At 46.3% G+C, this 11,641-nt stretch overlaps 1 protein-coding gene across 2 annotated transcripts; it reads right to left on the bottom strand.

Moving 5' to 3' along the window:
• Positions 1-379: 379 nt before the first annotated feature.
• Positions 380-10,513, bottom strand: LOC140723134 (NACHT, LRR and PYD domains-containing protein 3-like). Of its 2 annotated transcripts, none has more exons than XM_073037767.1 (7): positions 10,395-10,513; positions 9,439-9,504; positions 3,194-4,943; positions 1,969-2,055; positions 1,644-1,814; positions 1,322-1,489; positions 380-1,157 (listed from the first exon to the last, which is right to left on the bottom strand). In XM_073037767.1, exons 1-7 carry the CDS (start codon positions 10,498-10,500, stop codon positions 1,070-1,072), a joined length of 2,436 nt encoding a protein of 811 aa, XP_072893868.1. In that variant the 5' UTR covers positions 10,501-10,513; the 3' UTR covers positions 380-1,069. The 2 variants fall into 2 exon arrangements, with proteins under 2 accessions (XP_072893868.1, XP_072893869.1); XM_073037768.1 differs by having other exon boundaries at positions 10,390-10,480.
• Positions 10,514-11,641: the final 1,128 nt, after the last annotated feature.

Here is an 11,641-nt window from a genome sequence, read left to right as displayed (position 1 = left end):
TCTAGTAAATCTCCTCTGTATTCTCTCTATTTTGTTGACATCTTTCCTATAATTCGCTGACCAGACCTGTACACAATACTGCAAATTTGGCCTTCGCAATGCCTTGTACAAATTTAACATTACATCCCAACTCCTATACTCAAGGCTCTGATTTATAAAGGCCAGCATACCAAAAGCTTTCTTCACCACCCTGTCCACATGCGATTCCACCTTCAGGGAACTATGCACCATTATTCCTAGATCACTCTGTTCTGCTGCGTTCTTCAATGACCTACCGTTTACCATGTATTATTTCAGTTCATCAGGTGCAGGGAGAAGCAGTCACAGTTTTTCCTCCAATGAGACTCAAGTCCGACACCAAGACAGGAAGTTACAGCGTTTTATTGATTTCATTTTGACAAAAGTAAATTAAACAATGTGTAAGCTGTTGACGTGCGGGAATAAATAAGCTGCACCCGACTCACTCACAGTCACACACAATTAACTGACCGGCAACAACGGGTAACAATTTGAATAATCAGTCCCATTTCTCATGATCTCTCTGCATCGGGAAACCGATGATTATAAAATCACACTTCAGAGGCGTGTCCGGGAACGCTGCAGATCCAGGGTCACTGCCGAGGTATTTGTCAATTTAACATCATTGTATCTGCCAGGTTGCCAAATGCACCGTCTTCAGCAAAGGGAGCAAAAGGATTCACTCCCGGGATAATACCCCCGGGACACTTGTGTCCCAGACTGGTGAGCCCCGGCCCCCGGACTCTTCTTTTCTGTGTAGTTCCTCGGGGTCTCATGGAGAGGGGTGGGGGGTGGAGTCTCGAACCAGCACATTCGGCAGAAGCTGCGCCCCGGACCACAGGCGGAAATACGTCACTGCAGTATCGCTTCCGATGTCAAAGATCGCGACACTGGAGCCAGTTCCGTTGGAAGCGTTGCGAATTACACCTGGCGCGCGGCCATTAAAGGTAATGGCGGGAGATAAAGGGGAAGGCGGGAGTTAAAAGGGAGGGCGGGCAATCGGCCAAAATGTCCCCATCCCACGGACGAGGATGTTCACACATTCAGATGTTTAGATCCACACTCTCAGTCCGGGTCTGGGTTCCTGCAGAGATCTTAGTTCCTTCTTCCCGGCCTCACTGAATTGATTCTCCCCCATCCTGAAACAGATGGAGGAATAAAAACGAAATAAACAGATTACAGAACTATGTCAGTAGCAGAGGGCTGGGGTTAATGTGTCAACATCTGTCATTAACAAACATCACCAGAAAACCCGCGGATTCGCTGATATTTCATCACATTGAACATTAACACAAACACTCACTCGATCCCCTTCAGACTCGGGAGGGTCAGTATGAGGCAGCGGAGAGCAGGGACAGAATGGTCTGTGAGTGCGTTCCATCCCAGGTCTAGCACTGTCAGTGATGGTTTTGTAGTGAGAGCGAAGACAAGATCCTTGGCACCTGAATCTGTAAGACCGACCTCACTCAGCCTGGAGATGAGAGAGAGTGAGGGTGAAGGACACAGAGAGACAGGAGATGGTACAAATCCCCAGTGCTTATCAGTAACACAATTACTGATCACATTAATGTTCATTTTCAGACACCCAGTGACTGAAAACACTATCTCCCACAGTCTGGACTTACTCCAGTGTCTGTGTTTTACACTCTGGGTTCCTCAGAGCCGCAGACACCAGTTTTACTCCTGAATCTCCCAGGTCATTACTACTCAGGTTCAGCTCCGTCAGTGATGGGTTTGTACTGAGAGCGGAGGCGAGATCTTCGGCACCAGAATCTGTGAGACCGACATCCCTCAGCCTGGAGATGAGAGAGAGTGAGGGTGAAGGACACAGAGAGACAGGAGATGGTACAAACCCCAGTGTTTATCCGTAACACAATTATTGATCCCATTAATGTTCAGTGTCAGACACCCAGTGACTGTAAACACAATCTCCCACAGTCTGGTACTTACCCCAGTTTCTGTATTTTACAATCCGGGTTCCTCAGAGCCGTAGACACCAGTTTCACTCCTGAATCTCCCAGTTCATTATCATTCAGTCTAATCACAAACAGACAAATTGATGAACAAAGTGATTCAAACCGTGGGTCTGAGGGAATTTCTCTCACTCGGATATTACAGGAAACATTAAACCCTTCAGTAAAACACTGATCGGAGTTCCCATCACTGTCAATGTCCCTCACTGCCCAGCTCCAGGGTATTCACGGAATGTCAGTAATGTCTGTCGGTGTGAACCGGTAAACTCTACATATTCTGTCTCATTTCCCGAGGTTAGAAAAATATTCCTGACATGAGAGGCGGAACAGCAGTGATGAAGATTGGAAGAAAGACTCACAGTGAAGAAGATTTATTGATGGGAGATAGTGGAAGAGGACCTACCCGAGGAAAAGGGATAGGAAGGACGAAGCTGCAGGAGGACGTGGGATGGGAAATAGAGATCCCACAGCAGGAAGGGGGACGTGGAAGGAAGATTACACAGGAGAAAGGGGGACGGGGATGGGAGGTCCTACAGGAGGAAGGGAGAACGTGAACCGTGAAACCTAAGAAAGGAAGGGGATGGGGATGAAAGGTCCCACAGGAGGCTTCCGATGGGAAACGATAATCCCACAAGATGAGTGGATGCAGAAATAGATTCTACGGGAGGGAATGTTCTGAACTGAGGTCCACATGGAGTCTGGGTGATTGGTAGTGAGTAAAGTCACATAGCGGGACTGACTGTGATGGTTATACACCCAGGGAAAGGCAGGGGAGGGCAATCTCACAATGGTATTTCTTTCCTTCTCACTGGGACAGTCTGCTGACGGTCTCTTGTCCCTCACCGGGAAGGGGGTGTGAATCTCTGACCCACCTGCTGCAGTCAGTGTCGGTCTGGGTGTCAGTAACAGTGAGAAGGAACATTGTCAATGGACGTGTCACAGGCAGCGAGAAACACGGCCATTCCTGTGATTTACTACCATTAAACCAATGGCCGTTGTTCACTGATCTGATGAAGTCTCCAACATCCCTTCACAAGGAACCACAGAACCCTCCCGTCCTTGGGAAATTACTGACCGATCGCCTGGGCATTTGTCACAATTCTTCACAATCTGATTTCCTACAGTTTTACCCAAACTCCTCTACATTGAAACAACACAATGAAACAGTTTCACAGCTCAGAGTGAGAGATAAATCAAGTTACCTCAACTCCTGGCACTTGTGCAGCCCGGATCCCAGCCGCTGGATTCCTTCACAATGAATGTGGCATTTCTCCAGGTCGAGGTGTTTTATTGTATCACAGAGTCCGATGACATGAGACAGGACAGCGCAGTCAATCGGGGTCAGTGTCATTCCACGGAATGAAAGTGTTTCCAGAGATCCCAGTGCGGCCTGAGCCAGTCCACGATTCTGAGACTCAAACAGGTAGTGCAATGTGTTCAGGAGACTCCTTTTACCAGCTTCATTCCTCGTATTTCCACTCTGCCGCTTAAACTCCTCTATCACCCAGTCAATCACTCGGCAGGTCATTTGATGAGGAAATGGACCCAGAAACTCCTCCAGGCCCCGAGCTGTCATTGGGGAGGAGAGACCAGCAACAAAACGGAGAAATACCTCAAATCGTCCATCTGTCGTGTTGTGGGCTTCAGTGAGGAACTTCAGGATATCTCTGGGATGTGTGTTCAGGAATTCTGCGACTGCAGCTAGAAACTCTTGGATGGTGAGGTGTGGGAATGTGTAAACAACGCTCGAGGCAGAATCCTCTCTCTCCAAAAGCTCCATCAGGAACCCGGACAGGAACTGGGAAGGCTGCAGATTGTAGTTGATCAAATCTCCATCTGTAAACACAATCTTCTTCTCGGATACTCCTCTGAAGGCCATCTGACCAACCCTGAGTAACACATCACGGGGTTTCTCAATCTCACGGCCGTGGTTTTTCAGGATGTTGTAAATATAGTAGGAGTACAGTTGGGTGATGGTCTTAGGAACTCGCTCCGGGTCCCTGACTCTTTGTGTGAAGAAGGGGCCCAGTGCCAGAGCGAGGATCCAGCAGTAGGAGGGGTTGTAGCTCATCGTGTACAGGATCTCGTTCTCCTTCACGTGTTCGAAAACAGCTTCCGCCACCGTCTGATCTTCAAAATGTCTGATGAAATATTCCTTCCGCTCTTCACCAACAAATCCCAGGATTTCAGCCCAGACACTGATCTCAGCCTTTTCCAATAAATGTAACGCTGTGGGGCGGGTGGTCACCAGCACTGAACACCCTGGGAGCAGCTTGTGTTGGATTAAACTGTACACAATGTCAGACACCTTGCATTTGAATTCAGGATCTGTGTACTGTGATTCTGTGTTGCTCCGACCATCAACAAAATTGATTTTGTCCTTGAATTCATCCAATCCATCGAATATGAACAGCAATTCCTCTGTGTGTTTCCAGATCTCTCCCAGGATATTCCCAAAGTAGGGATACTGATGCAGAATCAGTTCTTTCAGGTTTATTCTGCAGTTAATGGCGTTTAGATCGCGAAATCTGAAACTGAAGACAAACCGGAACTGTTGGTATATTTTCCCCATGGTCCAGTCATAAAGAATCTTTTGTACCATTGTTGTTTTACCGATCCCCGGAACTCCGGCCACTGCTGCGGACAGACCGGATTTGTTTCCAAAGATAGATCTTTTCAATTTTTGAACAAAACTCCTCTTGAATAGCTGATAAGTCCGGATTTTTTCCAGCTTACCACGGAGATGTTTTTCTCTCCATTCCTCGTGGTCTCTGCCTCTTGCCAGCAGCTCATGTTCCACGAGTGTCCGATCTCTAACAGTAGAAATGATCGTAAGCTCAGCGTATCGATCAACCAACTGGAAAACCTTCACCTTCTCCCTTATCAGGATCGTGTTCACTCTCAGTGTTTCAGTTTGTGCCCGTAGAGTCTCCATGTGTTTCTTTCTAACATCTTAGGATGGACAGAAATAGGTTGTCAATGCCTCATCTGGTGAACATGGAGCACATAACACATTTTCTTTAATGAAAATAACTTGTTAAAGACATTGTTTGGGTGGAATCGGGAGATAAGAGATAATAGTGTCTGAAAATGAACGACGGCCCAGAAACATTTCTGATCTGACTCAGAACCGCTGTTAAAGGCTCCACTCTCCCCTCTGTTGGTAGTTTGCAGATTCCCCGGTGTTCCAGCGAGCACCAAGTGCACACGTGTTTCTGGAGAGGAGAGTGTTGTGTGGAGCGGGTGGTTTCGCTGCTTTCACTGCTCAGCTTCTGTTAAACTGTGCAATACCGCAGAGGGTAACAGTTGTGGTGGGGTGGGGAGGGGTGTGGCTGTAAGGCTAGACATAGGAATATAATGCAGCTAAACACGTGGCTAAGGAGTTCAGCAGGAGGGATGACATAATGTTCCTGGGCAATTGGGCCCCGTGTCAGGGAAGGTAGGACCTGTTCCCACGGAACGGGTAGCATCTGAACTAGAGGGAGAGTAATATCCTTGCGGGAAGTTAGCTAGTGCTGTTCCGGGGGGTTTAAATTAGATTTGCATGGGGAGGGGAACCAGAGTGTTAGAGCAGATAGTGAGGTGGAAGAGGGTAAACGTCTTTCGAAAATTGTGTAGTGCAATGAATAATACCAGATCTAACATATAAAGAGTCTTTGAGGAAAGAGAAACAGAATAAAGGGTGTAAAGGTAGTAAAGTGGAAGGGTTAAAGTGTGTGTACTTCAATGCAAGAAGCATCAAGAACAAAGGTGATGAACTGAGAGTTTGGATATATGCATGGAATTATGTTGTAGTGGCCATTACGGAGAATTGGCTGGCACCCTGGCAGGAATGGATTCTCAAAATTCCGGGATTTCAGTGTTTTAAAAGGGATGGAGGGGGAGAAAATTGGAGGAGGGATGGAAATACAGGTCAAGGATACTATTACAGCAACAGAAAGGGTGGGTAATGAAGCTGGATCCTCTTTTGAGACAGTATGGGTGGAAGTCAGCAACAGGAAGGGAACAGATACTCTATTGGGAGTATTCTATAGGCTCCTGGTAGCAGCAGAGATACCGAGGAGCAGATTGGGAAGCAGATTTTGGAAAGGTGCAAAAATAACAGGGTTGTTATCATGGTTGACTTTAACTTCCCTAATATTGATTGGCACCTGATTAGTTCTAAGGGTTTAGACGGGGCAGAGTTTGTTAAGTGTGTCCAGTACAGATTTCTGTCACAGTATGTTGACAGGCTGACTAGGGGGAATGTCATACTGGATCTAGAATTAGGTAACGAACCGGGTCAGGTCACAGATCTCTCAGTGGGTGAGCACCTGGGGGACAGTGACCACCTATCCCTGGCCTTTAGCATTATCATGGAAAATAATAGAGTCAGATTGGACAGGATTTTTTTTTAATTGGGGAAGGGCAAATTATGAAGATAGAAGGCTAGAACTTGCGGGTGACAATTGGGATGATATTTTTGCAGGGAAATGTACTATGGACATGTGGTCGATGTTTAGGGATCTCTTGCAGGATGTTAGAGGTGAATTTTACCGGTGGAAGATAAAGAATGGTCGGATGAAAGAACCATGGGTGACATGTGTGGTGGAAAATCTAGTCAGGTGGAAAAAGTCAGCATACATGAGGTTTAGGAAGCAAGGATCATTTGGGGCTATAGGGTAGTAATAAAGGAGCTTAAGAAGGGGCTGAGGAGAGCAAGAAGGGGTCATGCGAAGGACTTGGCGTGTAGGGTAATGGAAAACTCCGACATTCTTCAGTTATGTGAACAACAAAAGGATGACAGGAGTGACGGTAGGACCATTAGAGATAAGGATGGGAAGATGTTCCTGGAGGCTGTGGAAGTGAGCGAGATCCTTAATGAATGCTTCTCTTCGGTATTCAGCAATGAGAGGGAACCTGATAATGGTGAGGACAATATGAGTAAGTTTGATGTTCTGGAGCATGTTGATATTCAGAGAGAGGATGTGTTGGATTTGTTAAAATACATTAGGACGGATAAATTCCCGGGGCCTGACGGAATATTCCCCAGGCTGCTCCACGAGTTGAGGGAAGAGATTGCTGAGTTTCTGGCTAGGATCTTTATGTCCGCGTTGTCCACGGTAATGATACCGGAGAATTGGACAGAGGCGAATGTTGTCCCCTTGGACATAAAGGAAATCCTGAGGACTGCATAAAAGCCAAGGAAAGGGAATACAAGGTAACAAAGTGAGGGAAAGTTGGATGAATAGAAAACTTTAAAAATCCAACAAAAGGCAACTAAAAAAGCTATATGAAGGGAAAAGAAGAAATATGAGTGCAGAAACGCCATTAATATAAGGCAGGATAATAAACCGTTTTTCCATTAATACAAAGAGTAAAAGGGAGATGAGAGTTGATTCTGGAACATTGGAAAATGATGTTGGTGTGATATCAAGGTGGACAAACAAATGTCAGAATAACTTAATCTGTACTTTGCATATATCTTCACTGTGGAATACGCTAACAGCATGCAGTGGTCTGTGAGTGACAGGCAGGAGGAGTGAGTGCCATTGCTATTACAAAAGAAGTTGTTTTCGGCATACTGAAATCTGTTAAGGTGCAAAGTCACCTGGCCCAGATGGACTGCATCCCAGAGATCTGAGAGAGGTTGTTGAAGTGATGACAAACGGATTGGTCATGATCTTTGAAGAATCACTTGATTCGGGCATGGTCCCGGAGGACTGGAAGATTACAAATGTCACTCTACGCTTTAAGAAGGAAGGAAGGCAAGATAAGGAAAATTATAGGCCATTTAGCGAAACCTCAGCGATTGAAAAGAGTTGGTGTCTCTTATTAAGGCTGAGGTTTCGAGGTACTAGGAGACTAATGTTAGATTTCACTATGGAAGTAAGATGCAGGGTGGACAAAGGAAAGTCGGTGGATGCCATTTACTTGGATTTTAAGAAGGCATTTGATAAGGTGCCGCACATGGGTCTCCTTAAACAGATAAAAATCTAGATACTGGCATGTGTTAAGGAATTGCTGACAGGCTGCAGGCGGCATGTGGGAATAAAATGGGCCTTTTGTGATTGGCTGCCGGTGACTGGTGGTGTTTCGCAGGGGTCAGCATTGGGACCGCTGACTTTCAGATTGTTTGTCAATGATTTAGATGATGGAATGAATGTATTTGTGGTAAAGTTTGCGGATGATACAAAGATAGGTGGAGGGGTAGATAGAGGGATTGCAACAGGACTGAGACAAATTGGAAGAGTGGGCAAAACAGTGGCAGATGGAATACAGTGTTGCAAATGTATGATAATGCATTTTGGTAAAAGGAGCCAATTATTATCTAAATTGCAGAAGGTCCAAGCATCAGAGATGCACAGGGAATTCGGAGTCTCGAGCAAGACTCCCAGAAGGTTAATTTAACAGTCGAGTCTGTGGTAAAGGCGGCAAATGCAACGTTGGCATTTAATTAAAAGAGAATCGAATATAAATGCTGAGCCTTTACATGACTGTAGTCAGGCCACACTTGGAGTATTGTTAACAGTCTTGTACTTATTGTTGGAGTATTGAGAACAGTCAGTACCTCTGAAAAGATGTGTTGTCATTAGAGAGAATCCAGAGGAGATTCAAGAGGATGATTCCGGGAATTAAGGGGTTAACATATGAGGCGCGTTTTGGCAACTTTGGACCTGTACACACAGGAATTTTGAGGAATGCGAGGGAATCTCTTTGAAACCTACCGAATGTTGAAAGGACCAGATAGGGTGGAAGTGAAAAGGATGTTTCCTGTGGTGTGTGTATCCAGAACTAGAGGGTACAGCCTCAAAACTGAGGGGCGATCCTTTATAACAGGTAAGGAGGATTATTTGACCCAGTGAGTAGTGATTCTCTGGAAGGCTCTGTCACAGACTGCAGTGGAGGCCAAGTCCATTGGTATATTTAAGGCAGAATTTCCTGATCGGTCAGGTCATCAAAGGATAATGTGAGAAGGCAGGTGTATGGAGTTGAGTGGAATCCGGGATTAGCCATGATGGAACGGCGGAGCATACTAATGGGCTGAATGGCCTAATTTTGCTCCCATGTCATATTCTTATGGAGGAATAACAATAAATCTGGGCTCCACTTTGGATCGGCTGTGTGAGATTTCCCTTGCTGAAGTTGGATGTTCCAATTGGAATGACTTGGCTTCAGTTTTGACAAATCTCTAGATATTCGGCCCCACGGAAAGAGGAATATTGAAGCTTCCTCTCTGACCGAAGGGATTGTCTGTTTATCAAACTCATAGAGCCCGCTGGGTACAGGTCCCGAGGCCGGGAAGGTGCCGGGTGTTGTGACAAATGTAAATTGCTTCCTGTCCTCCAGCCACAGCAACAAAAACCTGTCTCCCAGACTCTGACAGTCTCTAAACAGGCCTCTAAAGACAGGTATTCAGGCACTCACAGTGAAATAAAGACTTTGGGATTTCCAGTCCATCGTTTACCTTTCAGATGCTTGGGCACTTCAGATAAACCCCGCTCAGTGTCCATGTAGGCGAACTGGCCGTCACCTGTTCAAACAGATTAACCAGCATGACACCTGCCCTTACACTTCCTCCCTTACCACCATTCAGGATCCCAGACAGTCCTTCCAGGTGAGGCGACATTTCAGTTGTGAGTCGGCTGGTGTGGTATACTGCGTCTGATGCTCCCGGTGTGGGCTTTTATATATTGGTGAGACCCGACGCAGACTGGGAGACCGTTTTGCTGAACACCTACGCTCGGTCCGCCAGAAAAAGCAGGATCTCCCAGTGGCCACACATTTTAATTCCACGTCCCATTCCCATTCTGATATGTCTATCCATGGCCTCCTCTATTGCCAAAATGAATCCAAACTCAGGTTGGAGGAACAACACCTTATATACCGGCTGGGTAGCCTCCAACCTGATGGCATGAACATTGACTACTCTAACTTCCGTTAATGCCCCTCCTCCCCTTCTTACCCCATCCCTGACATATTTATTTGTTTGCCTGTTCTCCATCTCCCACTGGTGCTCCCCCTCCGCCCACTTTCTTTCTCCCGAGGCCTCCCGTCCCATGATCCTTTCCCTTCTCCAGCTCTGTATCACTTTCGCCCATCACCTTTCCAGCTCTTAGCTTCATCCCACCCCCTCCGGTTTTCTCCTATCATTTCGCATTTCCCCCTCCCCCCACTACTTTGAAATCTCTTACTATCTTTCCTTTCGGTTAGTCCTGACGAAGGGTCTCGGCCCGAAACGTCGTCAGCGCTTCTCCCTATAGATGCTGCCTGGCTGTTGTGTTCCACCAGCATTTTGTGTGTGTTGTTTGAATTTCCAGCATCTGCAGATTACCTCGTGTTTGTAATCTGCATGGTCTGTTCTGTGTAATACTGTAAGTTCATCAACATTTACATCTGTAACACACAATGTATTCACCGTACCACGTTCCCGTATTTCATTCAATATTCTGCTCAGCTTCGGTAAATGGTGATGTAGGTTCACAAAGGATTCCCACATCACCCTCCGGGCCCCGGAGCCCTTCTCCATCACCAGATCCAGGAGGAGTACACAACGCTACAGTACAAATCTACGTACACAACGCTGGAAGAACTCAGTAGGTCAGCTGCAGTTTCTTCCAAACTGTGCTCAGGAATTGGAGCTGGAGCTGGATGAACCCGGCATCTCTCGGGAGGCTGGGAGGTTGACTGACAGACTGTACAGGAAGGGAGTTATAAGCAAGGCGCAAGACACAGGAAACTGGGTGACGTCAGGACACAGGGAACTGGGTGACGTCAGGACGGTGACGAGAACAGGCAGCCACTACAGGAAACCCTTCTATAACAGGTATACAGCTTACTTATTCGGGGTATGGCCTAGCAGAGGAAAGGCACGGCGATTATGCCTCTGGCTCTGAGTTTTGCTTTGTGACTCAGAAGGGATGAGAAGTGGTGAGCTACACTGACAGGGGGAATTCAATGGTCAGGAGAACAGACTGGAGATTCTGTGGATGAGAACAGGATTTTTGGATGGTGTCTTGCCAAGGTCAGTGATATCTCGTATCGAGTCTGAAACTTTCTTAAGGGCAGGATGAGCAGCCAGAGGTCGTGGACCACGCTGGTACCAATGACAAGAGTAGGAAGTGTGATGAGATTCTGCAAAGTGATACAGATCCAAAATTTCCTGAAAGATTTTTCGAAGGTAGACGGTGTCGTAAAGCTTTTCGGACATGGGCCTTCATAAGTCAAAATATTTAATACAGAAGTTGTAATATTATGTCGAAATTGATGTGGCAGAGGCTAGTTTGAAGCAATGTGTGCTACAACCTCTCAGAAGGATATCAATAAAATTGAACGAGTGCAGTAAAAAATGAAAAAAAAGATTATTGCCAGGTCATGAGGACCTGAGATATAGCGAAATTGTGAATAGGCTAGGACATTATTGAACAGATTGTAGGAGGACCAGGAGAGAGGTGATAGAGGGTATACAAGTTTATAAAAGGTATAGATAGAGTAACCGCGAAAGGGCATTTAGTACTGAGGTTTGGTGGGACTGGAATTAGAGATCATGGAGTAACAATGACAGGTGAAAGCCAATATGAGGGGGAACCTTTTAGAGGTTGCTGAGAGCGTGGAAGGTGCTGCCTTTGGAATAAGTCGATGTACATTCGATTGGAACAGTTAAGATCAAT

This window comes from Hemitrygon akajei, unplaced genomic scaffold, assembly GCF_048418815.1.
Source record: "Hemitrygon akajei unplaced genomic scaffold, sHemAka1.3 Scf000102, whole genome shotgun sequence".
Lineage (NCBI taxonomy): Eukaryota > Metazoa > Chordata > Chondrichthyes > Myliobatiformes > Dasyatidae > Hemitrygon > Hemitrygon akajei.
Note: the sequence above shows the minus strand (reverse complement) of the source record. Positions and strands in the feature narration are given on the sequence as shown.

What these genes read in the sequence shown, in the direction of transcription:
- LOC140723134 (XM_073037767.1), bottom strand. Translation starts at nt 10,500, where the DNA reads ATGGAGAAGGGCTCCGGGGCCCGGAGGGTGATGTGGGAATCCTTTGTG. An exon ending in GAATGAAATACGGGAACGTG is followed by an intron (nt 9,505 to 10,394) that starts GTACGGTGAATA and finishes CTGTTTGAACAG; the next exon opens with GTGACGGCCAGTTCGCCTAC. An exon ending in CCGAGTCTGAAGGGGATCGA is followed by an intron (nt 1,158 to 1,321) that starts GTGAGTGTTTGT and finishes CATCTGTTTCAG; the next exon opens with GATGGGGGAGAATCAATTCA.